This window comes from Phasianus colchicus, chromosome 15 (genome assembly GCF_987193195.1).
Source record: "Phasianus colchicus chromosome 15, bPhaCol1.hap1.1, whole genome shotgun sequence".
Classification (NCBI taxonomy): Eukaryota; Metazoa; Chordata; class Aves; order Galliformes; family Phasianidae; genus Phasianus; species Phasianus colchicus.
The window spans coordinates 13,668,191-13,695,631 of NC_143450.1; the positions used below are offsets into that span (position 1 = coordinate 13,668,191).

The 27,441-nt window shown below is 54.0% G+C and overlaps 1 protein-coding gene across 2 annotated transcripts; it reads left to right on the forward strand.

Annotated features, from left to right (window-relative positions):
- Positions 1-2,540: 2,540 nt before the first annotated feature.
- CAMK2A (calcium/calmodulin dependent protein kinase II alpha) lies at positions 2,541-22,911 on the forward strand. Of its 2 annotated transcripts, XM_031598284.2 has the most exons (19): positions 2,541-2,771; positions 7,062-7,156; positions 8,762-8,821; positions 10,922-10,976; positions 11,331-11,396; positions 12,259-12,331; positions 12,651-12,753; positions 12,885-12,968; positions 13,105-13,199; positions 13,589-13,711; positions 13,818-13,901; positions 14,599-14,641; positions 15,814-15,854; positions 19,007-19,039; positions 20,109-20,157; positions 20,751-20,826; positions 21,535-21,629; positions 22,166-22,403; positions 22,594-22,911. In XM_031598284.2, exons 1-18 carry the CDS (start codon positions 2,710-2,712, stop codon positions 22,396-22,398), a joined length of 1,470 nt encoding a protein of 489 aa, XP_031454144.1. In that variant the 5' UTR covers positions 2,541-2,709; the 3' UTR covers positions 22,399-22,403; positions 22,594-22,911. The 2 variants fall into 2 exon arrangements, with proteins under 2 accessions (XP_031454144.1, XP_090006939.1); XM_090150813.1 differs by lacking the exon at positions 19,007-19,039 and having other exon boundaries at positions 2,547-2,771.
- Positions 22,912-27,441: the final 4,530 nt, after the last annotated feature.

A 27,441-nucleotide genomic window follows, 5' to 3' on the forward strand; every position in this document is an offset into this window, starting at 1 on the left:
CTGGGAGAGTGCTGTGAGCCCTGGGCTGGGAAACAGGGCAAAATATGGCCCTGTGGAGGGATGGGCAGGGGATGGAATGGGATACAGCTGAGAATTGGCATAGGGAGGGGGATGGAAATGGGTTTGAGGTTGGGAATGGGGGTGAAGATGGTGATGACAGGATGGAGATGGTGTTGGAAATGGGATGGGATAGGATGGAGTAGAACAGAGACATGAATAGAAGAAGATGGGGATTAGGATTGGAGATGGGATGGGAATGGAGGTGGGAAAAAGATGAGGATGGAGATGGGAACTGGGATGAGGATGGGAAAGGGGATGTGATGGGACAGAGATGGCATTAGAGATGGGATGGAATAGGGATGAGGGTCAAGGTGGAAAGGAGACAGCTATGGAGTTGCTGATGAAGATGCAATGGGTCAAGCAAGCAGCAGGAAAGAGGATGGACATTTCCCAGCAAACTGCCACCTGGGACGACAGCAGGGCACCCTGGGCACCTAATTCTAGGGAGAAGCACAGACAAGGGGCTGCCTCTCACTCCAGAACCTGGGACTAGGGAAAAGGTGGCACTGGGCCCTCCCATCCCACCAAAAGCAGTTTCTGTGTTGCTGCTGGCACAAGTGCTGGGGCCCACAGACTGTTTGCCATTTGCAAACACAACCTTAAATGTAAAAATGCTCGCCTTACCCAGGTATTTATAATCCTCACCTAAAAATAACCAAGAATTCAGCTTCCTGGAGGACAGCAACTGAGCATCCCCCAGACCCCAGCTTGTGTGTGAAACTGTCCCAGTAATTTTGGGATCTCTGCAATATGTAACTCACAGCCGTGCTTACCATGTCTGTGAGACATGGCTGCAGGCTCTGTCAGTCCATACAAGCCCTGTGCTGGGGGGTGGCCATTCTGCAGCCCCTCTGGGACACATCGGGTCCTCCTGAGCCCCTTGGACAGCTGCCTATCTTATGCATTCAGGGCTTGGTGTGCAATCCTCAGTCAGAGCATCCTTCCTTGAGCTGGAACTGGAGAGCCCGTGCCAGGCTGCAGAAAGGAAATATCTGCATATGGAGCTGAGGGACGTGCGTGGAGGTATTTCGGGAAAGGCAGGCGGGTAATGGAGAGGAGGGGATGAAGGTCTCCATCAGGTGGCCAGACACAAGCACTGCTGGTGGCTACATCCCAGAGCTGTGAAGGAGCAGATTTCTGGGTGGGAAAGGAGATTTCAGATAAGGGGATGCAGCACCTGTCAGTCAGCTCAGAGACAAAAACTCCCACTTAGGAAGCAGCACCAACACCAGCACAGAGGCATTGGGGCAAGTGCTGTCCCCTTCCCACTACAGCTGGGGACCCCATGCCTGTACCCCACCCATGGGTGGGAATTGGGCCCCTGCCCTTACAGCTTGGTGTGGGGATGAAAGCAGGTAATGGTGCAATTAATGGAAAAGCCATTAGGCCTTTCTCCTCCTCCCCCTCCTCTTCCTCACTCCGCCACTTGCTGTCCTCCTCCACTTCCACCTCCTTTCTTCTCTCCCTCTCTCTGCTCCTCCTTCTCTCTCTCTCTTCTCTCAAAGATTTCTCCCTATTTTTTGTCTGGTTAGAGCCTTTTCTTTTCCTATTAACCCTTCCATGGCAGCCTGGAAGGGAACTAAACCAACCTCATCTGCCCAAAGCAATGCCTTCCACTGAGAGTCCCTGCTGCTGAGGGCTCCTTTTCCTCCTGCAAAAACCACCAGAAATGGGACAAAAGAGGCTCAGGATCCCATAGGGTGCAAGAGATGATGCCTGCTGGAGGTGGGGTGTTGGCAGCAAAGCGGGTTTAGGGGGAAACCTTTCCCTTGAGACCTCTGAGTACCACTTTTAGTGCTCTTTTCAAGTTTTTTTTTCCTTTTTTCTTTTTTTTGTTATTTTTTAATTAACTGAAAAACCTGTTTTTTCAGCACTTTTTGCTTTTTTCCCTCTTTGCTCCCCTTCTGGCTTTATTTTAGGCCAAGCCACCCCCAGGTGCCAGTGACTGGGGCCAGCCCCAACGAGAGCCCAGCTGCTGGCAGGGCGCTTACAGGGACCTGGGGAGCTGCCATCATTTTGCTGCCTTCGCCTGACACACTTCTGCTCCATCTGCTGCCACCCGCCCCACTCTGCAGCAGCCCGTCCCCCACCCTGCAGCCCCCCAGGGACTCTGGTGCAGGCTACCAGCAGGACCTGCATTTGGGGGTGGGGGGAGGTAGAAATGGACCAGTTGCCAGGGCGACAGCATCCTCCTGCAACATAGAAACCACGGTTTCCATGGAAACCTTTTTGCCCCAGTTATTCTGCCACTGCCACATCTTTCAATTTGCCTTTAAGATTTGCATTTGGGAGTTGCCCCCCTCCCTATAGTGGCTGTGAGACCCCCCAGGCAGCCCCCAGGGCCGGGTCCCCAGCAGGGCCACGGTCCCCAGGGCGGGCGATGGGTTTGGGAAGCGGTTGCCCCGGCAACAGAAACAGGGCGTTTCTGGCAGCGGTGGTCACCATGGGGATGGGGATGCTGACGAAGGCTTGTGAGGCTGAGAAGACAAATTGCCCTCATCATTATCTCCAGGCTTGTCAATCAAACATATTCCCTTATTTACCTCGGCGAGGAGAGAGCCCCGGGAGCACACAGAGAGGGAGGGAGCGAGAGGAGAACTGCTTGCCCCAAACTCCGCACCGGGGAGGGAGCATTGCCAGCCCCTTGGGATGGCTACCATCACCTGCAACCGCTTCACCGAGGAGTACCAGCTCTTTGAGGAACTGGGCAAGTAAGTTGGAGAGGGGCTTGGATGTGCCCCCAACACTCGGAGCAGGAGTGGGGCTGGGGAAATGCCTCAGCAGAGCTGGAAACAGTGGATATGGGGAAAAGCAATGGGCACAGAGCGTCGGGGAGCAGTGGGGGGACTGGGATCGGGATGGGGTCTGCTAGTCCCTGTTCCGTCTCCTCCTGACTTCAAGTGCATGCCAATAGGTGCAGACCCAGTGCACCGCATTTTGGGATTGGGGAGGGGTTGGCTGCCCCTCTTATGGAAAAAAAAGCCAACACTCGTGGAAGAGGATGCTGCCGGCTCCCCCAGTAACTTCCCCCGCTGGGAGGAGGGACGGGACAGCCGAGGGGGAAAGCCCCAGTGGTGGGCGCCCTCCGGTTCCTTTAGGGAATTTCTCTGTGCAGATTCCCCAGCGTTTGACTCATCCCGTGGGATACTCAACCTGCAGGGTAGCCCTTGTGGAAACCCCACTCAGAGCTGGGGGTCTACCCACTCTGTCCCCCGTCCCATCTGCATGTGTGAGTGCCCCATACTGAGCCTCAGCCCCTGCTTTGCTGCAGGGAGGGCTCAGTGGGTCCGCGTGGTACTGCCTGCTGCAAATGGGGGTGCGTGCATGGGTGCAGAGAATAGCAGTTGGGGCAGTTCTGGGGGGGCACTGAGCACCCCAAGGTGGAACAGTGTGCTTGTCCCAGCAACACACACGTCCTCAGTGCTGGGCAGCAGATGCTCCATGTCTCAGTGGGGAGAGAGTGGCTGTAAAATGAGTGTACAAGGAAGCAGGCGTATGCTTCTCTTTAGTTTGGTTTGGTTTGGTTTTGATGCCTCTTTTTGGTGCTGCCCCAGAGCTGGGTGCCCCTGCTGCTGGCGAGGTGCCCTTCGTCAGATAGGTGTGTGGCTGTGGCAGTCTGTAGGCATGGAAACTTGCTCCAGACCCACATCCCTGCATCGCCGGGCAGCCTTCGCTGAAATGTGCACCCATGCGTGCGAGGGTGTGCAGAACGGGGGCGAGAGAAAAAAGAGAGGACAAAGATGGAGAACTCAAGAGGCTGACACAGGGGAGGACGTTGTGCCAGGCGGGATGCAGCTGGTGCTCCCCATTCAGATGGGGGAGTGGGTCGTTGTTGCAGACAAGTGCAGAGCAGAGTGCTGGTCCTGGGGTGTGCTGATGGACACATGCATCTACATGCAGTTGGGGCAGGTGCCGGGGGTTGGTGGGCAACTGATTGGAGCAGTGGTTGGGGAGCAGCTCTGTGCTGTGCAGAGAGCTCCAGCTGGTGCTGCAAGCAGAGTGCCCAGGACCTGGGGCATGATATGGCTTGGGACCTGGTTTTCCAGAGGTTTCCCAGCTTTTCTAGGTTCTGTGGGTGGTCAGGAGAGCAGCGGTGCCCGCAAGGGATGCTGCTGGACCCGGTGCAGTACAGGGAGCATGGTGGGGAGCTTTTGGGCTGTGTGTGATGGGGGAGGCCTGGGGTGGAAGTGAGGCTTTGCCATATGGGGTGAGCACCCAGACCTGGTGAGACAGACAGGCAGATGTGTTCCTCCACCTTCACTAATTAATGAGCAAAGCCTGCAGCCAGCCTGGAACACCCAGCATCCCCTGACACAGAGGCAGAGCAGCTCAGCCCAGCAGCTCTTGCAGCTCCGTGCATCCCACCACACCTTCCCTTGGTTCGGCAGAGGCAGGCATAGGGCTGAGAAACGTTCCCAAGTCAGAGCCCTTGCTGGCCTGTCAGTGTGATGTGGTGCTGGTTGGGAATTTTCCACCGGGATGGTTTCCAGTGCATCCCACACTTTCAACAATCAGTGGTTTCCCATGGGGAAATTTCCGCTCTGTGAGCTCAGGAAGGGAAATCAGGACGGAGTGCTGCATGGCTCTCTGCGGCAGTGGCTGCCCATAAACCCAGCAAGGGTTATGGCATTCCCAGTGCACAGCCCCAAAGAGCTGGTGCCATGTGCTGGGGCATCAGCACATCCCCTCCACCCTCCCCATGCTGCCTGTGTTTCTTTTCTACCCAAAGAAGGTCAGTGAAAGGTGCTGGGTGCCAGGCAGCTGTTCCCAACCCCTTTGCCATTCCTTCAGCTTCCAACCAATGTGATATGCATCCCATGGGGCTGTCCCAAACACAGGACACAGACCTGGTCCCACATTCCTATAGGGGATACCCGCATCTGCAGCATCCCTGCAGGACGCCAAGGTGGCAAGGGGCTGCAGCACTCCCCCTCACCCCCCCCTGCAACCTGCAGGAGCCGAGGGATGGGGCGAGGAGCAGGGGCAGCACGGGGGCAGCAGGGAGAGGATCCTGCCCACGGCCACCCAGGTAGGACAAACAGCAAGAGCAGCTCCTTGGGTGCCTCCGAATCCACCCCCGCAGCAGGTTCAGGGAGAGGCTGGCGGCAATTAGTGTGCGCTCAGCCCCTCCGCTCCCAGAGCTGCAGGAGAGGGTTTTCATTAAAAAAAAAAAAAAAAAAAAAAAGATATGGAGGAACAAAAAATCCCCAGCCCACACTCTTCTCTCTAGAAAGGAGATAAAATGCCTCGGAGGAGGAGGAGGTGTTGAAGAGAGGGAGGGCGGCAGCAGCGCAGCCTGGAGCTGGCAGGGAAAGTGTGAAGAAGGGGGAGCGGAGCATCCCCGTGTCAGATGCAATGGGGGGGGCTGGCAGGGACTTGGGGACAGGGCACAGGGGTCACACCTGGGCTAGGGGACACTGGCACTGGCTACGGGGCTGCAAACTAGTGGCAGGAGCTGGCAGGGATGAGGTCCAACCTGGGATGTGCAACCTGTGCCTATGCAATGCATCTGTATCTAACTCCATAGCTTAGTCGGGCTCAAATGAATGGATGGGTGAATAGCTGTGAGTGCTTGGACATCAGTGGCTGATGATCTCCAGGAGCAATGCAGGAGAACCAGGGACCATTGTTCCACTCTTGCTAACCTGGGGTGGGGACGTAGCCCAGACCTGTGTTTCCAGCCTCTGGTACAGCCCTGGGGCACCCACGTCCCTCCAGCCCTATGTAGGATCAGGCAGTGGGACCCCACAGTGGGTTTGGAGGTGAGCCGAGCACCTGGGACTTCTCTGCCGTGAGCATTGCTGCATTGCCACAAAGCAAAGGGGGATTTTTAGGAAAAAGGAGCAAAGATGGGTCATGGGGGAGGAAGGGGCCTTCAGACCCAGTGTTGATGAAGCTCCTGGTGGGACAGGATGAGCAAAACTAGGGGCAGCACGGCTCCAGACTCCCCATCACTCCAAGCTGATGCTTGCCAAGAAGTATTTCTCAATCCCTTTCCAATTAAACCCCTCCAGGCTATGGGAATAGGAACAGCTCAGCTATTCCAGAGGCCAGGATCAAACTGCAGAATAAGGAAGCATCAAGCTCCTTCCTCTCCTTCTCTCCAGCTCCTCTCTGGCACGTGCCTCAGGTGATGCTGCACGGGCTGGCAGCTCCACTGTGGTTCCTGCACCCCACTGCTTGCCTTGTTCTGTTAAATATCTCACTCAGCCCCAAATTGCCCATCTCCACCCACCTCCACCACTACAATCAATTATCCACTGCTGCTTGGCAGCGTGCTCGCAAACTGCGGCCTTTTATTCCTCGCCATGGAGCAGGAGCGGGGGAAGATGGAGCAGGAGGTGGCATTGCTTTTGATAGTTGTTATTTCAGCGATCGGAGGGGTTTGGCAGCAAAGGGAGCCTGGTACAAAGGTTGTGCTCAGCAGGGCAGTGCGCTGCTGCTGCGGTGGGTTTGCAGCCACAGGGATCTTGCACCGGTCGCCTGCAGCCATGGTGAGTGCTCATAGCTGGTTCTGAAAATTGCTGCAGTGATTGTGAGCTCTGAAGCTGGCAAAGACACTCGTACACATGGAGTGAAGTGGTTGAGTGCAGTGCAACAGATGTGTCCATTCCCAGTGTCCCCAAGGAGCTCCTGGTAAATCTCTGCCCTTTCTCTGCCAGTAGTGGATAAAGCAGAACTGGAAGGGAGGAGAGAGCACTGAAGGGTGAATCCTGCAGCCATCCCCAGGGCTATCTCTGCCTTCCCATGTCCCCAAGGACTGCAGTGCCAGGAAGCACCCACTTTGTTCCCCCACTTTCCAAAACCCTTCCTCTTTCAGTAACCATGCCATGCAATGCCATTCCATCCCACCCTATGCCATGCCGTCCCATCTCACCCCATGCCATCCCGTCCCATGCCATCCCATCCCATCCCCACCACTGCCCCTCAGAGCATTAGGACTGACCCGTGTCCTTGCCTGTACTGAGCCCTTCACCTCCCTCTGCTCCTTGTCTTCCCAGGGGTGCTTTCTCCATTGTCCGGAGATGTGTGAAGGTGTTGGCAGGACAAGAGTATGCGGCCAAAATCATCAACACCAAGAAGCTGTCTGCCCGAGGTAGGTGCTGGGGATGCTCAGGGGGTTGGCAAGGTTTGGTGGCAGGGAAGATCTTTGCCCCACCCCATCCTCACTGTGGTGCATCCTGAGCTCCTCGATGAATGGCCATTAAATGCATGGACATTGCCAGTGAGTGCCCTGCTGGGAGGCTGTAATTAACTCGCTGCTCCTGCTGCTCTCCCTGACGCCACTGCTCACCTCTGAAAGCAAAAATGAAGCACAGAAAATGGTGACAAGCTGCTGTCTGACCTCAAATCAAACCACTGCGTGCCAATGCAGTACAGTGCTGACGCCTAACTGAGGAGCTTGGCTCCAAACCTCCATTTGGAGATGGCAATCCCCCACGGGATTGCTGCTCTCCATCCTCTTCTCAGGTTTGCAATGTCTTTGTGTCCATCTGTCGGCTGGAGAGAGCCTCAGAGTTATTTTAGCTGCTCTGCTGGCTGGAACCAGCGGCTTCTGGTGGTAACAGATCCTCATTCTTCCCCATTGTGCAGTGCTGCGGCATGGGATTGGCCACTGCCTGGGCTGCAAGCTGTCCCCAGAGGGATTCTTTGGGCTGGTGGCCCATGGGAATGTGTCCCATGGGGACGTGTGCTATGGGAGTGTGTCCCACAGGGATGTGTCCCATGGGGAGTCCCATGGGAATGTATCTCACAGGGATGTGTGCCATTGAGATATGCCAGCAGCTGTGCCACACACGAAGGTCTGGTGGGATGGTGTGCAGGGAGGAGTTGTGCTGTAGGACACCCCGGGGTGCCTTTGGACATGCTTGGCTGCTGACACAGGGAGCCAGCAGAAGAGAAACTGCAGATTAAGGAGGAGAAATGATTTTTGAGTGTAGACTGCAGTTGGATTTGTGGGGGAGACGATGCTGTGGCCAGGTGGAGCTGGGTCCCCACTGCTGTTCCCATCTCCTTTCTGTGACCATTGGCTTCTTCTAAGCAAGCAAGTTTGCCTTGCCAAAAAGCAGCAATTCTGCACTTCCTCTTGGCTGGTTAATCTCAATCTCTGCAGACGGGGAAACCCAATAGGAAACTATCTGCAGATGGGGAAACTGAGGCAGAGAGTGGGAAAGGGTGATTTGCCCCTTGTCACCATGGGGCTGGAGAAGAAAGCAGCTCTCCTGTCTCCTGGAGAAGTGCTTACCCCAGTGATGCTGTCCCTCCACACCTCCATTCTCTACCCACGGTGGACTTTGGCTATGGAAAGAACAGCCTAAGCCACCCACCTCCTATCTCCCCATGGTCTACGGTGGAGGAAAGGCAAACCCAAGAAGGGTTTGTGAAGGAGCAGTGTCCCCATAGTCGGGGTGAGTTAAAGACAGAAGGGGTGGATGTGGAAGGCTGCAGCCCCACATGAGTGGTTGCTGATTTGTTTGATGCAGAGCGAGACAGCGAGGTGTGAACTTGCAAGGTAGCTGCAATGGTGCCGAGAGACAGCAGCCCTAATTATATCCTCACCTCTCCCATTGTTGGGTTCCTGCTATCACCAAATACCTTCAGACAGAGGTGCGGTGAGGCAGCACCTGCAGAGTGCTGGAGGGCACAGCAAGCGGTTCTGGCATGGAACCAGACCCTAATGTGGGGCCATTACCTCTTTCAGACCACCAGAAGCTGGAGCGAGAGGCTCGGATCTGCCGCCTCCTGAAGCACCCCAACATCGGTAAGCACATCCTGCGCCACTGCCGGCCCCATCCCTACCACCCCTAATGTGGGGTGGGCACTGGGGCTCCCTCCTCTTCCTCACCAGGAAGAAGTTTCTCCAAAAGGGGTCACGTATAGGAAGGCCCCCACCAAGCGCAGGGGGGATCTAAGTAGGTCCCGACTAACCCAGTTGGCTGCATGTCCCTGCGGGAGGAGCAGGGCTGCATGGGGACTATTTTTACTCCTCGGATGCTGTGTTCCTCTGCATGCTCCAAAAAAGCGGCTCCAGCTCTGAGCAGCAGCAGAGTGCGGCGTGGGAGAGGCGATGGCGAGGGGGAAGCGAAGACTTTCCCACCGGCCGTCCATCTGAGAGTAGCCTCCTTCAGAAAAGCTGTTTCAGGAAAACTCCTGAGCCCCTGCAAAAGACAAAAATAGGCCAGGAGGAGAGAGAGGGAGGGGAAAAAATTGCAGCAAAAAATCCCAAAGCTTAGCCTCGACGGTGATGCTGATGCAGGCTGCCTGTGCCCAGTGCTGGTATGGGATCTGACACGGGGACAAAGCAGCTGTCTGCTTGCAGCAGCATGGGATGTGCAGATCCCATCAGAGCCAGCACAGCTGGGGGCACGAGGAAGCTGGAATGCTGTGATCACTGAGGGGCTGTGAGGCTCTCTCTAGTCGCCCGCAGTGCCTCCCCAGCCCTCCTCTCCCATAGGAACGCCGGGCTGTGCAGACAGGGTTTGCACAGACATGAGCCTGCAAAAGACCAGCTTCTGCTTTGCACCATGCATGCATTAGGGGCTGCACTGGGAAGCACTGTGTCACAGCACTCTGCAAGGAACAGTGCAGATTCACCAGGTTGCATTACCCTGGAGGCATGCTAGAATAGGACATTTTGGCTACATCCAGTCCTGGAGCTTTAGCTCTGAGTACATATTGCCCTGTGACTGTGGGGACCAATGCTGTGTCCAAAGCTCTTGGCATAGAGTAGTTTGACACTGCCGCTGTGCTCAGCCTATGGCCAGCAGCAGATGCTCACAGGACTGAGCTATACTTAGAGCAGCTGCTCCTCATTATACCCTTGGCTCCTGGCAGCCATGGGCGATGGGACTTCCCCAAGCAGGGGATGTATCCGGACCATCTGCTTAGAGTTTCACCACCCCATCCGCACTGAATTTGCCTAATCCCCTTTTGAACACGATAGGATTCAGCAAGATCCCAGCACAATACCCCCCAAATCCCTCTCAGATGAGATGAAACAGAAGGAAATGTGGTTCTTTCAACAGAGGAAGGCAGAAAAGCTGAGATTATGTGTCAGAGAGAAGTGCTGAGCAAACACAGGTGACGGAGCATGGGGGATTGGAGACCATCAATAGGGAGGAATGAGCAGGGAATGGGATGAGCATCCTTATTGTTAACACCCACAGCCTAAAAGGATGTTTCCACACAGGGCACAGCTGGTGTAGTGCAAAGAAATGGGCTGAAAGTGGTGTCAGGTGAGCAGTGAGGAGGGGTTAAATACACACAGCCCCAGTGAAATCAGAGTGAAGTGAGATGTGGGCAGACAATGCCAGACTGTGATTTGCACACCAGATTCTGTCCCACCTATTTCTGCACCTTTGCTGCGCGTCTGACTGCTGAGCTGTGAGAACTCAGCTGAAGGGCAACGTGCTCTCACAGGGGCATCCCTCGGAGCAGGGCAAAGAGCCAGGCAGGGGGATGGGGCAGAGTGTTCCTGCTCAGGGAATCTCATCCCGTGACGATTCCTGGGCATCCCCAGCAGGAGTGCTCCCAAGGAGAGAAGAAAGGTCATGAAGAGGAGGGAAAAAATAACTACAGAGACAGGTCAGAGTCAGGGCTGGGTTGGCAGCCCAGCACTATTCTGACCTGAGTTGGGAGCTCAGCCAGCTGCTGGCTGTCCCCAGTTTAGATATGACTTCTGAGCCGTGGCTCATGGAGGCCCTTGGCTGAGTGGGACTCCTGCCAGTCGGTGGCAACAGGAAGAGGGGCAGGGGGAAGGATGAGCTCCCAGCAGAAATCCATGCTATGCCAATGGGAACCCAGGCTCCCCAGGCAGCGTGAGAGGAGCCAGGCAGCCTGTAACCTGCTGTCTCTGCTGCAGTGAGGCTCCATGACAGCATCTCTGAAGAGGGCCACCACTACCTGATATTTGACCTGTGAGTGCCATTTAAGCTCATCTTCTAATCTGCTGCATGCTCCCATCAAGGTGATGTGCCCCATGGTCTCCTCCATCTCATCCCTGTCCTTCTGTGGGCTGCCTTGAAGTCCTTCTCTGCATAGAGAGGGAAGAGACAGGCTTTGGGTCCTTAAAGTTGGCAGCTGGAGTTGATCTTTGTCAGCTCCTCCCATCCCTTATCCCATCCCATTCTATGCCAGGCAGGTGACAATCTGTCCCTGCCTCACTCCCTCATGCATGGCAGCAGTACTTGGGTGGATTATTAGGGCTGTGCATGCTGTGAACAGACCCAGCCCTGCTGCATACCCAGTGTGAATCCCTTGTTCTGTCCCAGGGTCACTGGTGGGGAGCTGTTTGAGGACATCGTGGCCAGAGAGTACTACAGTGAAGCGGATGCCAGGTGAGCAAAGATCTGGGCAGGGAAGGACAAGAGGTGTCCCATGTCCCCACAGCTTCCCAGGGCTCTGTGTACTCTGCTTTCTGCAATTCAAGCTCTTGCTCTGATGTTCCCCACTTGGAAGCCTTAAGGAGGGCAGGGGCAGGATGGCTGAGGGTGCAGTTTCCAAGTATCTCTGTGCCTCTTGGCTTTGCCCCATGTACAGGGCATAGTCCATACAAATGCTTAAGGGGTTGTCGAGCTCTGTGCTACTTCTGCTTCCATGGAAATATCCCCTATTTCTAGGCATAAAACAATCATAATTAACAGATTGCTTGCACTGAATCCACTTCCAACGCATCCTCTATTAGTGTCATACAAATAACATAAATGTAAATAAAGACCTCCCTTACAGAAAGCTGTTTTGGAACAAAAGTGGTCATAGCCTCCTCCTTTTTCCCTTTCTTTCTCACGCACACAGTGAGGCTGGAGTTTAATGAACTTGACATAAAGCAAACTGACACAGTGAGAGCCACCCATGTTAGACAGTGGGAAAATGGGACTGGAGCATCAGCTGCATGGCCAAAGGCACAGCTGCTCTGTTCACCTTTAGAGACCAAATCTGGGCTGGCACCTTGTCTGCACCATCAGTCCCCAGCTCCTGGTGCCAGCTCTGTGGGAGCCCAAGGGTGCGTGCATAGCCCCAGCTCCCTGCTCACCTGTTGGTGGCTGACAGTTGGGTCACCACCATCAAGTGATGTGGTGGAGAGGGACACCATTCTGCAGGGCTGCAGGTGGGACGTGGCGATGGGAGAAGGGCAGAGGGGTGAGATGCAGCCGTGTGGATGTAACTAAGGCACTCTTGTGAAACTTCTCCTCTTTGCAGCCACTGCATCCAGCAGATCCTGGAAGCCGTCCTGCACTGCCACCAGATGGGGGTGGTCCACCGGGACCTGAAGGTATGGACTGCAGGGGCGGGTCTGTGGAAGGATGTGGGGACCCTATCAGTGGTGCAAGACCCTGTGAGGCAATGCCTGGCACCCTCCAGGTTGGGGAGGAATGCCATATGGGAACTCCTGGAAAGCTTCGGCAGCTCTGGGACGAAACAACACAACGGAGAGTGGGTAGAGAGATGCTTATAGACCATGGTCCTCTATGGTGCATTAGGATACACAGCCCCATAGAGCAGTGGGACCACATCCATCCTTCCCCCAGCTCTGTTTGGAAGTCATAGCAGAGCCCATAGGTTCTCTCTGAGACCCTCTCCTCCTCCTGCAGCCTGAGAACCTGCTGTTGGCCTCCAAGCTGAAGGGAGCTGCTGTCAAACTGGCTGACTTCGGTCTCGCCATTGAGGTGGAGGGAGACCAGCAAGCCTGGTTTGGTGAGTATGGCTGTGGGTTATCCACTGGGCCCTGCTCAGGTTGGGTCAATGGTATCGGGCCTGGAGGGCTGAGCACTCCCAAGCCAACTGTATGTATACATGCAGAGTGTATGATGGGCTCTCTGTCGCAGGTTTTGCTGGCACCCCAGGATACCTCTCCCCTGAGGTGCTCCGCAAGGATCCCTATGGCAAAGCAGTGGACCTGTGGGCTTGTGGTAAGGGAAGTTAATCTCAAGAATGTTCTCAGTTTCTCTCCCTGATTTGGGCTGGTCCCTAGCATGGGTCTGCTGACACCCCCTGCAGTGCAGTGCCTCTCACTCATCTGCTGACCCCATGTCCCCTCCTGCACAGGCGTCATCCTTTACATCCTGCTGGTTGGGTACCCACCGTTCTGGGATGAAGACCAGCACCGCCTCTACCAGCAGATCAAGGCTGGGGCTTACGATGTGAGTGCATTTCTCTTTCTGCCCCCTCTACTACCACCCCTTCCTCCTGCTGCCCCCTCACTGCAGTCTGCTGCTCCAGAAGAGTGACTGGGATGAGTCAGATGGGAATGGGTTTCCTTCCCTTGCTCTGATTGTAGAGGACTGACTGAGATGCCATGCCCAAGTGCACACACTGGCACCTTTCAGTCCACTTTGCAGAACAGATGGGTCTCGTCCTGGGTCTTGTCCTCCCTCCAGCCCTGCTCCCCAACTGGTAGCAATTCCCATTTGCTCCCATGAGTTCCTCTGCCTGTTCCCACCTGGGGCTGGAGGAAAACCAGCCCAATTGTCAAGGACTGCTGCTCCTCGCTTTGCTCCCTGCCATCCCTCACCCATCCCTCTGTTGGCAGTTCCCCTCCCCTGAGTGGGACACCGTCACTCCCGAAGCAAAAGATCTCATCAACAAGATGCTGACCATCAACCCATCCAAACGCATCACGGCAGCGGAGGCTCTGAAGCACCCCTGGATATCGGTGAGTCGGGTGGCACTCACCCACAGGGACCCAAGCTCTGTGGGCATAAGGGTTTACATTGGGATCCTGCACACGTGTGCCCTGAGCCAAGTCTCTCTCTTCCCAGCACCGTGCCACCGTGGCCTCATGCATGCATAGACAGGAGACGGTGGACTGCCTGAAGAAGTTCAATGCCCGGAGGAAGCTAAAGGTAATTTGCACACTGTCCTATCCAGGCTGCTGCACAATGCTTGGTGGGGTCTGTGGGGGCTGGTTGCTGAGTGTGGAGAGCCAGGGTTTGTGTGGATTTGCACCAGGCTGCACGCAGTGTGACACAGAGCAGGGCAGCTGCAGGCTACTAACACGATTATCAAGAAAAGAAACTGGCTATGAACTCTTATTACTTTTCAGCCAGACAAGTAATCAAATTAGTTCGGGCATGCACTTCAAAATGGTAATCCATTGCTGCAGGCAATTAGTCCTAAGTAATCTCATTATACGCTGAGCAACTAGTTAGTAGAGTCAGATGGAGAAGGGACAGCATTTTTCTGGGTGTTATTTTGCAGTGTTGCTGTATGTGTGGCTTCCATGAAAAATCCCCATCCCTTTCATTGCAATCACATCCATTTCCGCTCCCAGCGGCTCCCCTTGCCACCAGCTGCCCACCCCGGCCAACAAAGAATGGGATTGAAATGTTCCCTGGGTTATTAAATATCCCTTTAATTTTTGAGGGAAGATTCAGAGCCTGCAACCCAATGCCCTGGCGTTAGGGATAAGAAGTCAGGTCAGCCTGTGGGCCAGCTTCCTTCCAGCAAAGGGTGTGGGGGACAGGTGACACACAGAGCTGGGAGCATGGGGACCCAGTGGCTCTGCGCACTCCCTTCCTTTCTGCCTTCTGTGTGTTGCAGGGAGCCATCCTCACCACCATGCTGGCCACCAGGAACTTCTCTGGTAGGTGCTGTCTCTGGGTTCCTCTCCTTAGGGCAGAACTGGGAGGGGGCTGGGCTTCATTCCACCTACAGTGGGGCTGAAGCTGCAGCCGGGTGCTCTGGGGAGGTGGTGATTTGGTGCCCTCCCTCCTGGAGATGTTTGTGATGTGGATCCTCCAGGTGCCCCAGCAGCACAGGGTTCCCCAACCTCACCCACCTTGGGGTGCTGACCCTGCAGCGATGCTGCTCCCCTCCCACATCCCTGCATCCCCAGGGCTGCATTGAGAGGCAGGGACAGAGCATGGCAGTCTGCAGGGTTCTCAGCACAGCATGACTTGTTTTCAGATGGGAATTTTGGAGCGCTTTGCTGAGACACCCCAGGAGCCGGGTTTTGCGGTGGGCAGGGGGGACTGGGGGCAGCTGGCCCAGCCAGGAGTCGTGCAAATGGCCACAGCCAGGATTGGCATCTGCATTTGTCGCAGGGGGGTGGGGAGATCATGCTGACATATTTAGCACTTGTGGGCAGCGTGTGTGGGGCTGGAGGAGTCCAGCAGCTGGCGCGGATCCGGTTACGGAAGGCGCAAAGCATCAAAGGGCAGGAAACCCAAAAGTTCTCTCCTAGCACTTCCCGTCCCACGCAACCCAGGGGCTGCCCGTGCCCCCTGCCCACCCCAGCAGGCAACAGGATCAGCACGGGACTGCTCCCACGGGCGCTTCAGGATGTGGGGTCCCTGGTGCAGCCAGGGGGTTCGGCGCTTGGCCAGCAGCTGGAGGTGGGCACTGGAAAGGCATCTGCTTTTCATCATTGTCAAAATGTGGGCTGCAGCTGTCAGGCCGGCGGGCCACGGCAGCACATGATCCCAGCAGCATGGGGCTAAAATTAGAGGGGCGGCAGGCGGGCGGCCCATTCCAGTGCTGCGCCGACAGCACCCGCGGCCAGCAGGCTCCCTATGGGGCACCCCACTGCCTCGCCGTGACGTTTGGGGACGCTGATGTCCCTCATGGAGAGCCGCTCTGGTGGGACGGGCCGGTGCTGGAGAGTTTATCCCTGAGCTCGCAGGGCTGTGCTGGAGGGGCTGTGAGAGGACGAGAGCTGCCACTCAGCTCTGCTGCCCGACATCATGCTGCTGATCCTCGGCCTCCTGGTTCTGGTGCCCTGCCTGGCTCTGCTCACCTCTTTCCTCCTCTCTCCAGGAGGCAAAAGCGGTGGCAACAAGAAGAATGACGGCGTGAAGGTAAGTCCTCTCCTGCCTGCCTCTCCGCACCCTGGTGCTGGCAGTGGGGTCCTGGTGCTATGCCAGTGCTCCCTGAGGCACCCTGTGCTTTGAAGGATAGTTGTTGGCACTGCTTTCCTGGTGTGTACCTGAGCCACCAGCATGTTCCTGGGCCACTGGAGCAGCGTTTCAGCATGGCGAGGGAAGGGGTTGGTGCTGCAGCCAGGAGCAACAGAGCATAGTGGAGTCTCACTGCTGCTTTGTTGCCCCAAAAACATGCTCATTCCATGCCATGGACTGGAGGAATAGGGGCCATGGAGTTGGCTTTGCAGCCTAGAGCTGGGGCTTCAGTCCCAGTGCAATCCTGATGCTCCAGGGTTCCCCAGCACCATCCTATCCCCACAATGGTCCATGGAGGTGTTTAACCCTCCTGACCCTGTTCCCATCTTCTGTGCTCACTGTAGACGGGAAAAAATGAGCACTCCAATTTGGCAATGAGTTGGGAACAAGCTGGTGCTGGAAGGGCTGCAGGAAGAATGGCTCATGCAAAAGTCTTTCTCTTGTCCTGTTGGACACAAACTATCACTCAACAATGGAGAACTTGCACAATTACATTCCTCTGCTCCAAGGCAGGGATGCAAGGTGTGAGGCAGAGCTCTGGGACTCTGATTGCAGCACAGATTCTTTTCTTCTGGTCCTTTTGCAGGGACCCTGCTATTGTGAGAGTTGCAGGATTTGGAAGAGCATTGCACTCAGCTGGTTTCTTCCTTCCTTTGCCCAAAAGTTCAGCGCAGCCAGAGGGCTGGGGGTGGCTTTTTGTTCCCCTACCACCATACCCACTAGCTGTGGCATGCCAAGCCTGCAAGGTTTGAGACCACACAAAATCTGCACACAGCTCCATAAAATCAAACATTCTGGCCACGCAGAATTGTTCTGCAACATGAAGCTGATGGGCTGCATTGCTATGAGAGGAAATTGCCTTGGGCAGTGGGATGTCACATGGCTCCCAGGGCAGGACTGCTGGCTTTGCACAGCCCCACGGGAGTCCCAGCAAGCTGCCTGCCAGCCCTTGTCTGCTGCTTCTGCAGCCACCTGAGCAGTGACCCCAGGTAGAAGTGCCAGAGTTGCTGGAGCATAGCTGATCGCAACTGGAAGATGCTTTTTAAAGCATTGGTGGCTGGAGATGCTTCATCAGGCACAGCCCTGAATTATGTTTTCCAGCAAAAAGGAATTGCCTTGATTTCATCTCTAGGTGTCATGATAGAAGACCACTTGCTGGCCCAGCATCCTAACAGAGATCTCTCTTGGCTTTCCAAGTAGATTGAGCATGAATGTTAGCCTGGGAAGCTGGCTGCTGCAGCCAAAGCTTTGGTGGCCCACCACAGGCACCTGGCATATGGCAGGGCATTGTTGGCAGCTTGTCACTTCCTTCCATTTCGCTGGGAAAGCACAGCAGGGATGTGGAATCCTGCATGGATGGGTGGGCTCGGTCATGTGGGGGGGTTTGTCATCGGAAGAGTTGTCTGCACCTGGAGATATCAGCTGGGCCAGCCTTCATGAGAGCAGGCACCAGAAGGGTGCTAGCCCAGGCTTGGAGAGCTCAAAGCACTCTCCCAAGGAGGTTTCCCCCTACAAAAGCGCTCACAGGATCAAAAACTCCTCTCCACCCCTCCTCTGGGGTCTCCAGGAGGTGTTCTGGTCCCAGCAGCCACGATACCTTCACTGCCCTGTGTAGTGTCCCATCTCGTCACATCGTGAACTAATGAAATCACTGCCCCATGTCACATCCTGTCCCGTCCAAAATTAATGAGCTCACTGCCCCGTGTTGCATCCTGTTACTGTATGTCCCGACTTGACGCGGTCACTGCTTTGTGTTGCATTCTGTTGCGTCTGAAATTTCTGCAGTTTACTGCCCCGTGTCCTGTCCTTGGTTAGCAGAGGCTGAGAGCTCTCTCTGGCTGTACGTCCCCCTGAGGTTCCTCCTGAAGCACAGCAGCGTGCCCTGCTCCAGGGTCACTTGTTGTCCCAGGGAAGAAGGGATTAGGAATGACAAAAGACTCAGTGAAGGAGAGGACAGTGTGTTGGCATAGGGGAAACTCAGCAATGGTGCTGGTGGGAGCCATTTAGGAAGTGAAAAGAGCAGTGAGAATGGATGGATGTTAGTTTTCCTACTGCAGCCTATTTATCCACCCTAACGAGTTGCTGCATGGATTTTTCTAAGAGTGTGGCACAGTGCATGCTTTTTTTCTCTCTGTGGGACAGGCAGGAATGGTGCCTTGTTAAATGTGCTGGCAAAATGCTGCTTATTTGGCACTGCAGCTCCTAATTCTTGCATTGGTGCTTCCTGTCACCAGCTGTGATTTGTACCCTGCAAGCTGGAGGTGGAGAAAGGCCAGTGTTCGTGTCCTTGGTGGAGAGGGGAGCACTGTATGGAAAGGAAGGAGTATCCAGAACTGGTTTGGGATTACAAGTGGGGATGCAGCAAGGGGGTCGTCTTTTACAAAGCCTTAGAGCCTTAGTGGTAGTGGTCAAGGATGGAGATGAATATGCGCATGTATAAGACTGTCTCTTGGGAGGAAATTTAACTCAGAGCAGCAGAGCTGTGTCAGGACAGCTTCTTACAGTCTGCCTTGCAGGGTTAAGAAGTGATAGCTATGCTGGCTTTAAACCAGCCAGCTCTGTGCTGAAGACAAGTCTAGGTCCAAGATGACAATTGAGTGTCTCTACACTGGTCATCAGCATAGGTAGAGTCAGTACAACTTCATTTTGGTGCTGACAACCAAGCACAACGTTGTGCGGGTGACAAAGCTGCCAGAGCATTTAGGCATCTCATATTGCTCCTGTGGGCTTGGTGGCCTGGACACAAAGCCAACAGAGGGGTCACCTACTTCTGCAAGACTTATGTGCTAGGCAGATCCTTGGGGTGAGCAACAACAGGGATTGTGGCAGGTCAGGAGAGAAAGGTGGCAGTGGAAATGTGGGCAGGAGCTGGCACGGCCCCGCTGTGCGGTGGCACGTCCCTCCAGGAGCACCAGGTTGGCCTCGTGCCTTTTGCTTACCCCTCCGTGAGGACCATGAAGGGTGGCTCAGGAGCTGCTGCCTCTCTCGTGCTGCTCTCTGCCTTTCTCACTCTGTGTCTCTTCCTGTTCCATCTCTTCTCCTTGTTTTTCCAGAAAAGAAAGTCCAGTTCCAGCGTTCAGTTAATGGTGAGTGTCCTTCGTCTTCCTCAATGCCGATATTGCTGGGCCTCTCCACATGTTCCAGCTTTCCCCCGTTTTTGGAAGTTACCTCGGGGTAGGGAAGAAAGGCCACCGGGGTTGGAGGGAACGTCCTCAAAGCCGTATCACCCACAGTCCCCATTCACAGGGTTGGTGCAGGCACTTGCTGGCCACCGGCTGGTGGGAAGCCAGCCCTGGTTCTTGCTGATGGGTTCTCATGCCGTTTCTCCCAGTTCTCCTGACTCAGGTCTGCAGGCTGCATCGGTCCAAGGAGCCTTGGAGAAACACCTTCCATGCCTCTGCGGGGACTGTATGGTCATGGGACACCTTGCCAACCTACATCGGGGTATTATGGGTAATACATCAGCAAGGCTCTGCTGGGAAGAGCTAGCAGAGCCATTGCTCTAGCTCCGCTAGCAGAGTCGCCTTGATGGGGCTCCTGGAGAGAGACGGGGGGGTCAGAACCCCCTCCACCCCAAATCTGTCTAGTGCTCAGCTGTTGATGGAAAGAGCTGTGTCTCAGCCTTCGGTGGTCCATGTGGGTCTTGGAAGCACTCTGTTGTATTGTACATTTCTTTCCCTTACTCTGCGGTCAGTGTGGTCTCTCTCACTCCTGCACAGTCCCCTCTTTCTCATCCCAGCTCCTCCTCGCTGTTAATTTGTACATCTCTTTCTATCGTACAGTCAACATGGTGTCTTCCACCCCTGCGCAGCCCCTCCCCTGCCCTCCTAGCACCCCGCCGAGCCGCCCCGGACCTGCCCCACCTCTGTGTCCCTGCAGGCGTCGGTAGAACAGGCAGCGCCGTGCCTGCAAGACCCTCCTGAGCCCAGTCCACGTTCCCTCGGCACACGGCCGGGGGGCTCGGCCAGCGCTGCTCTGCGCTCGAGCTGTGGTGGAGGACGGGTTGGAGCTGCCGGCGTTTTCCTCGGCTGCCGTCCAGTCGCACAGCCGAGCACTGTGGGGTCGGACTCGGGGGGCTGTCGGACACGCAAGCTCCTCCTGGCATGGGGGGAAGACTGGGCTCACCGTGCTGTCTCCTCTCTGTTCTTTGCTCAGGAATCGTCGGAGAGCACCAACACCACCATTGAGGATGAAGACACCAAAGGTACGCCAGTGGGGGTACCCCAAGGCCATTAGCCTAGCAGCCCCTAATGGGGTGTTGGCTATAGGAAAGCACAATATCAGCATGGTGTCTCGGGGTTCCTTAAGAGTGTGTTGCTAGCATAGGTGGCTTCACCACTGGGTCACCACCAGGAGTATCTGGGACACTGCTGGTGAGGAGAGGAAGCTCACAAGACTGGAAATTGATGATACCGTTCCCTTCCTGCGTTCTTGCTGAGGTTTGGGCTCCTTAGAGACCAACGTACCTCAGAGAAAAGATACCAGGAGAAATCTCTCCTCCCTGCCTACCAGAATCAGCTTTCTAAGAGTAATCCAGGGAATCATTTATCGGTGCTAATTTGTGAAGTCACTTGACCAAGTGATCTCAGCACAACACAGGATAGATGTCTTAGTTGGATATGTGTTCCTCCCAAGGCAGGTTTCCTGGTGATGCTCTGTGCAGGACAGTCTTCCTTTCTATTAGGAATGACTTTTGTGCGTCTTTTCAATAGTCTTAGCAGAAAAACAAACAAACAAACAAAAAAACCCCGGTGTTTTTGATTTAAATTTGTATTTTATTCTTCTTTAAACCAACAGTACGGAAGCAAGAAATCATTAAGGTGACAGAGCAGCTGATCGAAGCAATAAGCAACGGCGACTTCGAGTCCTACACGTGAGTGTGCTCAGTTCTGGGCTGGGCTCAGCATCCCAGAGCAAGTGCCAAAGGACCTTGCTGCCAAGGGCAGGGTGACGTGGCAGAGGGACGTGGACACCATCCAAGAGACACAGGGGACATTGGTTTCCCAACCCCATGCTTTCTCACACTGAGATGACCACATTTCTCTGGTCTTGTTAGCACAGATGTGCCCATTTTGTGGGTTTGCAGAAAGATGAATAACTGCAAGTGTGATTTATGGTGGAAGAAGGAACATTACATCTATGATATCATTACACCCAGACCGCCTCAGGCTGCTTGGAAGCAGAACTGCTCTCTATTTGCTGAGTTGAAGCTCCTCAGACTACACTTCTTCTGTGTCCAAGGCCTATTTAATTAGTGCATCTGAGTGAGTGCAGGTCTGCTTCTCTGCCCCAGAGGACAGCAGCAGGGATATTTTGATACAGAGCAGAGAGAATTCATTTTTCCCCACTGTTTTTCTCCTATCTCTTATGAAGAAGGCGGCAGTGCTTAGGAAGATATAACAGGAGGCGTTGAGTGATGGAGGGACCTGTGTCATCGGGGCCCCAGATGAAGTTGTGGGGCTGGGGGCAAAGGGTGTCTAGGCTTCCTGCAGGGCCAGGCCAGGCTTCTGCTTGAAGATAGTTTGTCTTGCTGGAAGCAATGAGATGATCTTTCCCTTCCCTCTCCCTTCCACCTCCCCAGGAAGATGTGTGACCCCGGGATGACTGCTTTTGAGCCTGAGGCTCTGGGGAACCTTGTGGAAGGCCTGGATTTTCACCGATTCTACTTTGAAAACCGTAAGCTGCCCCTTGCCTCCTGAGAAACCCTTCCTACCTCCCATTGCCTGGCTACATCCCCACCTTCAGCAGCTTGCTGAAGAGAGGAGGGAAAGGGTGGCTGTGGGAGCATTTAGGCTAGGTTGGAATATCCCAGACGGTGAATGAAGAGCTGTTTTGTTAGAGTCATAGAATCAGTAAGGTGGGAAAAGACCTCTAAGATCACTAAATCCAACCCACCCCCACCATGCCCACTGACCATGCTCCTCAGTGCCACATCTCCATATTCATTGCACACCTGCAGGGATGGTGACTCTACCACCTCCCTGTGCAGCCTATTCCAGTGCACTGTCATTCTTCCCAAGAATACATTTTCCTAATATTCAAGCTGGTGCAACTTAAGGCCATTACCACTTGTCCTAGCTCTCCAGGTGCACGCATCCTGACCCTATTATGACCTCAGTCTTCTAACCCCAGGATCCCCCCCTTCCACACTGAGGAACCACCCAAAGTCCTTCCCCTGCCTCAGGCAACCCCGATTATCCCCTCCTTTCCAGTGTGGTCCCGGAACAGCAAGCCTGTGCACACGACGATCCTGAACCCCCACATTCACCTGATGGGAGATGAGTCCGCCTGCATCGCCTACATCCGCATCACGCAGTACGTGGACGCAGGGGGCATCCCCCGCACTGCCCAGTCTGAAGAAACCCGCATCTGGCACCGCCGGGATGGCAAATGGCAGATTGTCCACTTCCACAGATCTGGCGCGCCCTCTGTCCTACCGCAGTAAGCCCTGTGAGCATCCGGGGACTGCGATCGGGGGGCAGATGGGGTGGGAGGGTGGGGTCCTATCCCAAGGAGCATGGCTGTGGGATTTGTGGTGGGGAGGAGATGGGCAGTGGTCATGAGAGGGCAGTGGGAGAGGGATGCTCTGCTGGAACGATGGCTGAAACAACATCCTGCTCTGCTTGTTGGTGTTTTGCAGCTGAAGCATGGTACGGCCCGTGCTGGGTTTGTCACTGACTGACTGCCAGGGGAGACCCCTCCAACTCTTCACCTACAGGATTTTGGCTGTTGGCTCTGCTGCTTGGTTCCTGCTGGAATAGCTCCTCGCTTCTCACTGCACACATGCAACGGCCTCAGCGGCACCTACAAGCATCCCATCTCCATACCCTTTCACCAGGACCCCTTCCTCTGCATGAACAAAGAAAAGAAAAACCATGAACCTAAATCTGAGCACTTGATGCCTGCCAGGGCAAAAGACTTCACCCTGGGCTGCATGGCCCCCCTACAGCCCTGCAGTCCCATACATCCCACGGATTGGGACAGGACTCTTCATTCACCTCCATCCCCACTTCTGCTGGCAGCTCCCCAGAGAAGAGGAGGTTGTGGGGAGCTGCTCTGTGCCACACATCCTCCGCACACCGGTGGATTTTGCCTTGCTGCTATCAAGGTCCCTGCCCGCTGCCCTGAGCTCATGCATCCTGGCAGCCTCAGTTGGGGAACCTGGGTTTTAAACCATTTGCAAAATTCAGCTTCTGTGCATCTTAGGTGAGGAGGGGAATACGTGGATGGGTGAGTAAAGGTGTCCTGGTGTTTTCTCTTCCCAGGAGGGTAAGTAGATTTGCGCCTCGGCAAGTTACCAGGATGTTCTCTCTCCTTCCTCCCTTCTCTCCTGGGAGTGGGGACTGGCAAAGCTGGGAGAAAAGAGGAGAAAGGTGACCTCTATCTATCACCACAGCTCAGAGAGCTCTCCCAGCCACACCAGTGGGCTCGGGGCAGCAAATCTCTCCCACACCCTGCTCCCATCCCTTTGGATCCTATCCCCCAGCCCCTCGCATGCAGCATCTGCAGCTCCCCATGGCACAAAGGCTGAGGTAGCCAAGCTGGCCACTGATTGGAGATACAGACACCATTGCCCACACGACACCTTCCAGCGAAGATGAGGAATGCAAGCTTTAGTGACAAAACTCTGCAGAATCTGGTTGTGCTTTGAAGAAACAAACAAGCCTTTAGCTATCTTCTACTTTGAGCGCATGCCTTTTTATAGGAAAAAGAAAACAACCTACTGTGTATTTCGTAACTTGATTTTGAGTATTTGCTGAAATGGATCTTTATGTAATAACTAGAAATGTTCAACTGTTTGGGGCCGGGGGGTGGGGGGATTTTTGGGGGTTGCTGTTTTTTGTTGCGTTTACATTTGGAGAGGGGTTGCAACGCCACGCCACTCCCACCAGGGCTGCCAGCAGGCAAAGACACCAGGGCACCATGTCCCCAGGGCAGCCATGTCCCTGGGACACCAGTGTCCCCAGGCTTCCGCACCCAGGGGGCTGCTTGCATGGCAAACCCAGAAGGGGACTCTTCTGAGTCACCAAGGTATAGTTTTTAGGATGGAAGGCAGGGCCAGGATGGGGAATTTTGGTCTTGCCCCTCTGCCATCAGGTAGAGGTCTGAGAGAGACGTGAGGGCGGTGGATTTTCCAGCAATGCTTCCGCTTCTTGTTGTCTTTTTCCAATGGAAGCCCTTTGCTCGTTAACACGGGGCTCCTGCAGTGCTGCTGCCCCAAGGACTTTCTAGCTGCACTCTCTTCATCTGCATGGCGTTTAACTTTCTAGACGGTGCGTGTGTTGAAAAACAAAGAAATTATCAAAAGAAGCACTTGTTTTGGACATTTAGAAAAAAAAAGAAAAACAAGGAAAAAAAGAAAAAAGAAAAAAAAAGGAAATGTTTTCTCCATGTAAATTCTGGGTGTGTATTTTGCCTTTTCTGTGGTTTTGAATGCTTTGCTCTTTGTCTAGGCAGGGGCGGCTGCCTCGCGAAATGCGGCCATGTCCTTGCAGACTGCAAAAATATTTTCCTACTGGATGGAGGGGCAGAAATCCAAACTGTTGGGGTATTGAGAGGCTGTGAAAAGTTTTTGTTGTGTCCCACTGTGCAGGGACTTGACTGTTGCTGGCAATGTTGTATAGGAGAGACAAATCTCAATGGTCCTCTTCGGATGCAAGTGTATGTCCCCATGCCTTTGGTGGACATTTGCTGGTTGACTGTGGAGCTATGTTGGCTTGCAAGTATTGCCCCCAAAGCAGGGACATCTATTCAGGGAGAGAATAAGCTTTTAAGATAGAGTTGGGGTGCTTTCACAGACCCATTTTTCTTCCTGTAGTTGCGTAGTGCTGATTTTTTTTTTCTTTTCTTTTTCATTTTTAAAGGAAGGACTCAGCTCTTTCACAGTTCTCCCTCCTCTCCAGCATTGACTCTGAAGCCAGCCATGGCAAAGGTCTCATCCACCTCCTGATGTCAGAGCTGTACTGCAGATGGGTGTGAAATCGGCAAGAAAGCAGGAGGCTGTGGGGCTCAGCCTAGTTTTGGAGCTGCTAGCAGCTCTGGGCTATGATGGCAAAGTTGCTCCAGCAGACAGGGAAGGAGAAAGGGCTGGGACAGGGATTGTGTAGGGTTTGTTGGATCTGACAGATGGGATGGTGGGGTAGATGCAATGTCTTTTTACTAGGAGCACAGTTCCAGCAGTTGCTGGTTGAGGAGAATATCTTGGTTTCCAGAGATACTTTGAGGTGTTTTTTGGAGGTGATTTCTCTTCCTTGAGGCTTCCCTACCATCATCTCTCCAAGGACAGGTTCTTTGCGAGGCACCTGGATGTCTTTGCAACACCCAAAATGCTCCCAGTTCTTCAAAGGGAAGTACAGTCTTGTTTCCAATTGTTTCCAGTCTTCCAGTCAAGCCGAAGCCTGACCAAGGAAGACCCAACTTCCCAACCTGCCTAAGCTGGCAGCATTAAGCACCTGCACTTTAGAGATCTGTTCCGCCTGGTTTCTCTCCCCACTTCATCCTGGTTCTCCAGAGCAGGTTTCTGTATCCCCAGAACACCTCTGAACAAGCACTGATAAACCAACACCTTTTCTTTTAGTAGCCATGGCGAAAAACTTTGCCTGTCTTCCTTTGCATTTCTTGATTTTTGCCTGAACTTGCAGGAAAACTTACTTTATAAAAAATCAACGTAATCGTACATCACAGCCTTTTTTTGGCTTGCAGAGCAAGGGATGCTGCAGTTATATCTGTACCAGATGTTCTTGCTAGAGAGTGTTTGTGCTGTTGACACCAATTGTATTGCACGCTATCTGGTATTGCCTCTGCAATACAACCACAGTTCTGTCATCAAGTGATGACAAGGTCCAGGAGATGTTTGCAGTATGCAATATGAATGATGCCACCTTCTTGGTATGGAGTTTACTGCCATGGTCTTCCTGTCCCCAATATCCTTAAGGCCGGAGATCACCTAATATCCTAGTGCAGGTACAGCCTGACTTATCTGTCCATCCAGGTCAGTGTAAACTCAGAAGTCCTCCAATTTGTCATCTCTTCCATCTCTTAGACCACTGCAGATAACTGAATCTGAGGACTTGCTATGGCATTCTCAGGCTCCCACACCCACAGGTGGAGCTGGGAGCTGTTCCTTTTCCTTTCTGGACTGCCAGGGTCCAGTTTCAGATGCAACACCTTCATTTCTCAGGTCTTGCTGGTATATCCACTCTGGAAGGAGAAGAAGCCACCCCTTGGCCTCTGCTCTTTGCTGGAGAGAGCAAATGTTCTGCTCCACCCTCTAGGCAGGCACAGCCAGGACAGCTCTTTCCCCTTCCCAAATAAATGCTCCACTTTCCAGTCACCAAACCCTACAAACTCGCCTTGTCTCCCTCCCCCCCTCTGCCCAACATGAATTTATGACCCTGTGGAAGCATGCAGGATGGAGGTGGCAGCACTTGGAGCTCATGGACTTCTGAGAAACACCAGCAAACAGCAGAGCTGTGTTTCAAAGGGCAGCTACACCTTCTGTGTAGCCCCATGGACCAAGAGCTGTCTGCCAGCAGAAAATCCCATAACCAAATCCTCTGATCATCCCAGGAGCTGGGCTAACCCTTCATCTTCTATCACGGGACACTTCTCGTGGTCTACAGAACTGTCTTGATACAAACGACACACTCCTGCTAGCTGGACAAAGACTTTGCCATTTCCCATTTCCAAAAGTGCAAACCCCATCCCTTTCATTCCAGATAGGGAAACTCAGATTTTGAACAGGTCGTGGACACATCAAAGCAGGGAATAATGGCCTCTGTGCCATCTGTCCCCTAGAGGCCGCCCTCCTCAGCAGACAGTCCTTTCTGCCCTTAGGTACAGGAGAGGGGGTGTGGAGGGGGCTGTATTGAGTGGCTCCTTCCTTCCTTGAGTTGTTGTCCCCTTTTTCTAACTGTTGCACAATTTTAGGGTTTTTGTAACATTTTTTGGACAAGCAGGGAAAATACGTTCACAGTGGTTTAAGAAAAAAAAAAAACAACGAGATCTCTCTCATATTATATATATATAAAAATATATATATGCGTACAGGAATTCTCTATGGAAATATTTATTTAAGATGACTGCAAAAAAATATATATATATTAACTAAGAGTATACTAAGCTTTGTCAAGCAACATAAACCAGGCCCTGGGGAGGGGCGGCTGCCCGTCCCCTGTGTCTGTAAGTCCGTACGGTTGCAGCTGAAGCCTTTATCCTTTTGTATGCTTACTCAATCCTTCGAGCAGTGCGACCACGTTGGATTCGGTGGGCTCTCGATGCAGGGGGGGGAGGGATTGGTATCGTTTCCTTGTCCTTTGTTTTCAGAACCTGTGGCTGCAAACAGAACGATCACTGCTCAACTCGGATGCGATACATGGGGAGGGCAGCGGGGGGACCGGGCGCGGGGCGGGAGGGCGATTGTCCGTTTTATTCTTGGTGTTCAAGTGCAATAAATAGCTAACAACTTCTGAGCATGGAAACGGATGAT

Excerpts from the sequence above, each read along its gene's own strand:
- CAMK2A (XM_031598284.2), top strand. The coding sequence starts at position 2,710 with ATGGCTACCATCACCTGCAACCGCTTCACCGAGGAGTACCAGCTCTTT. Across the intron at positions 2,772-7,061 it reads CTCTTTGAGGAACTGGGCAA|GGGTGCTTTCTCCATTGTCC; the intron begins GTAAGTTGGAGA and ends TTGTCTTCCCAG. Across the intron at positions 12,969-13,104 it reads AGTGGACCTGTGGGCTTGTG|GCGTCATCCTTTACATCCTG; the intron begins GTAAGGGAAGTT and ends CCTCCTGCACAG.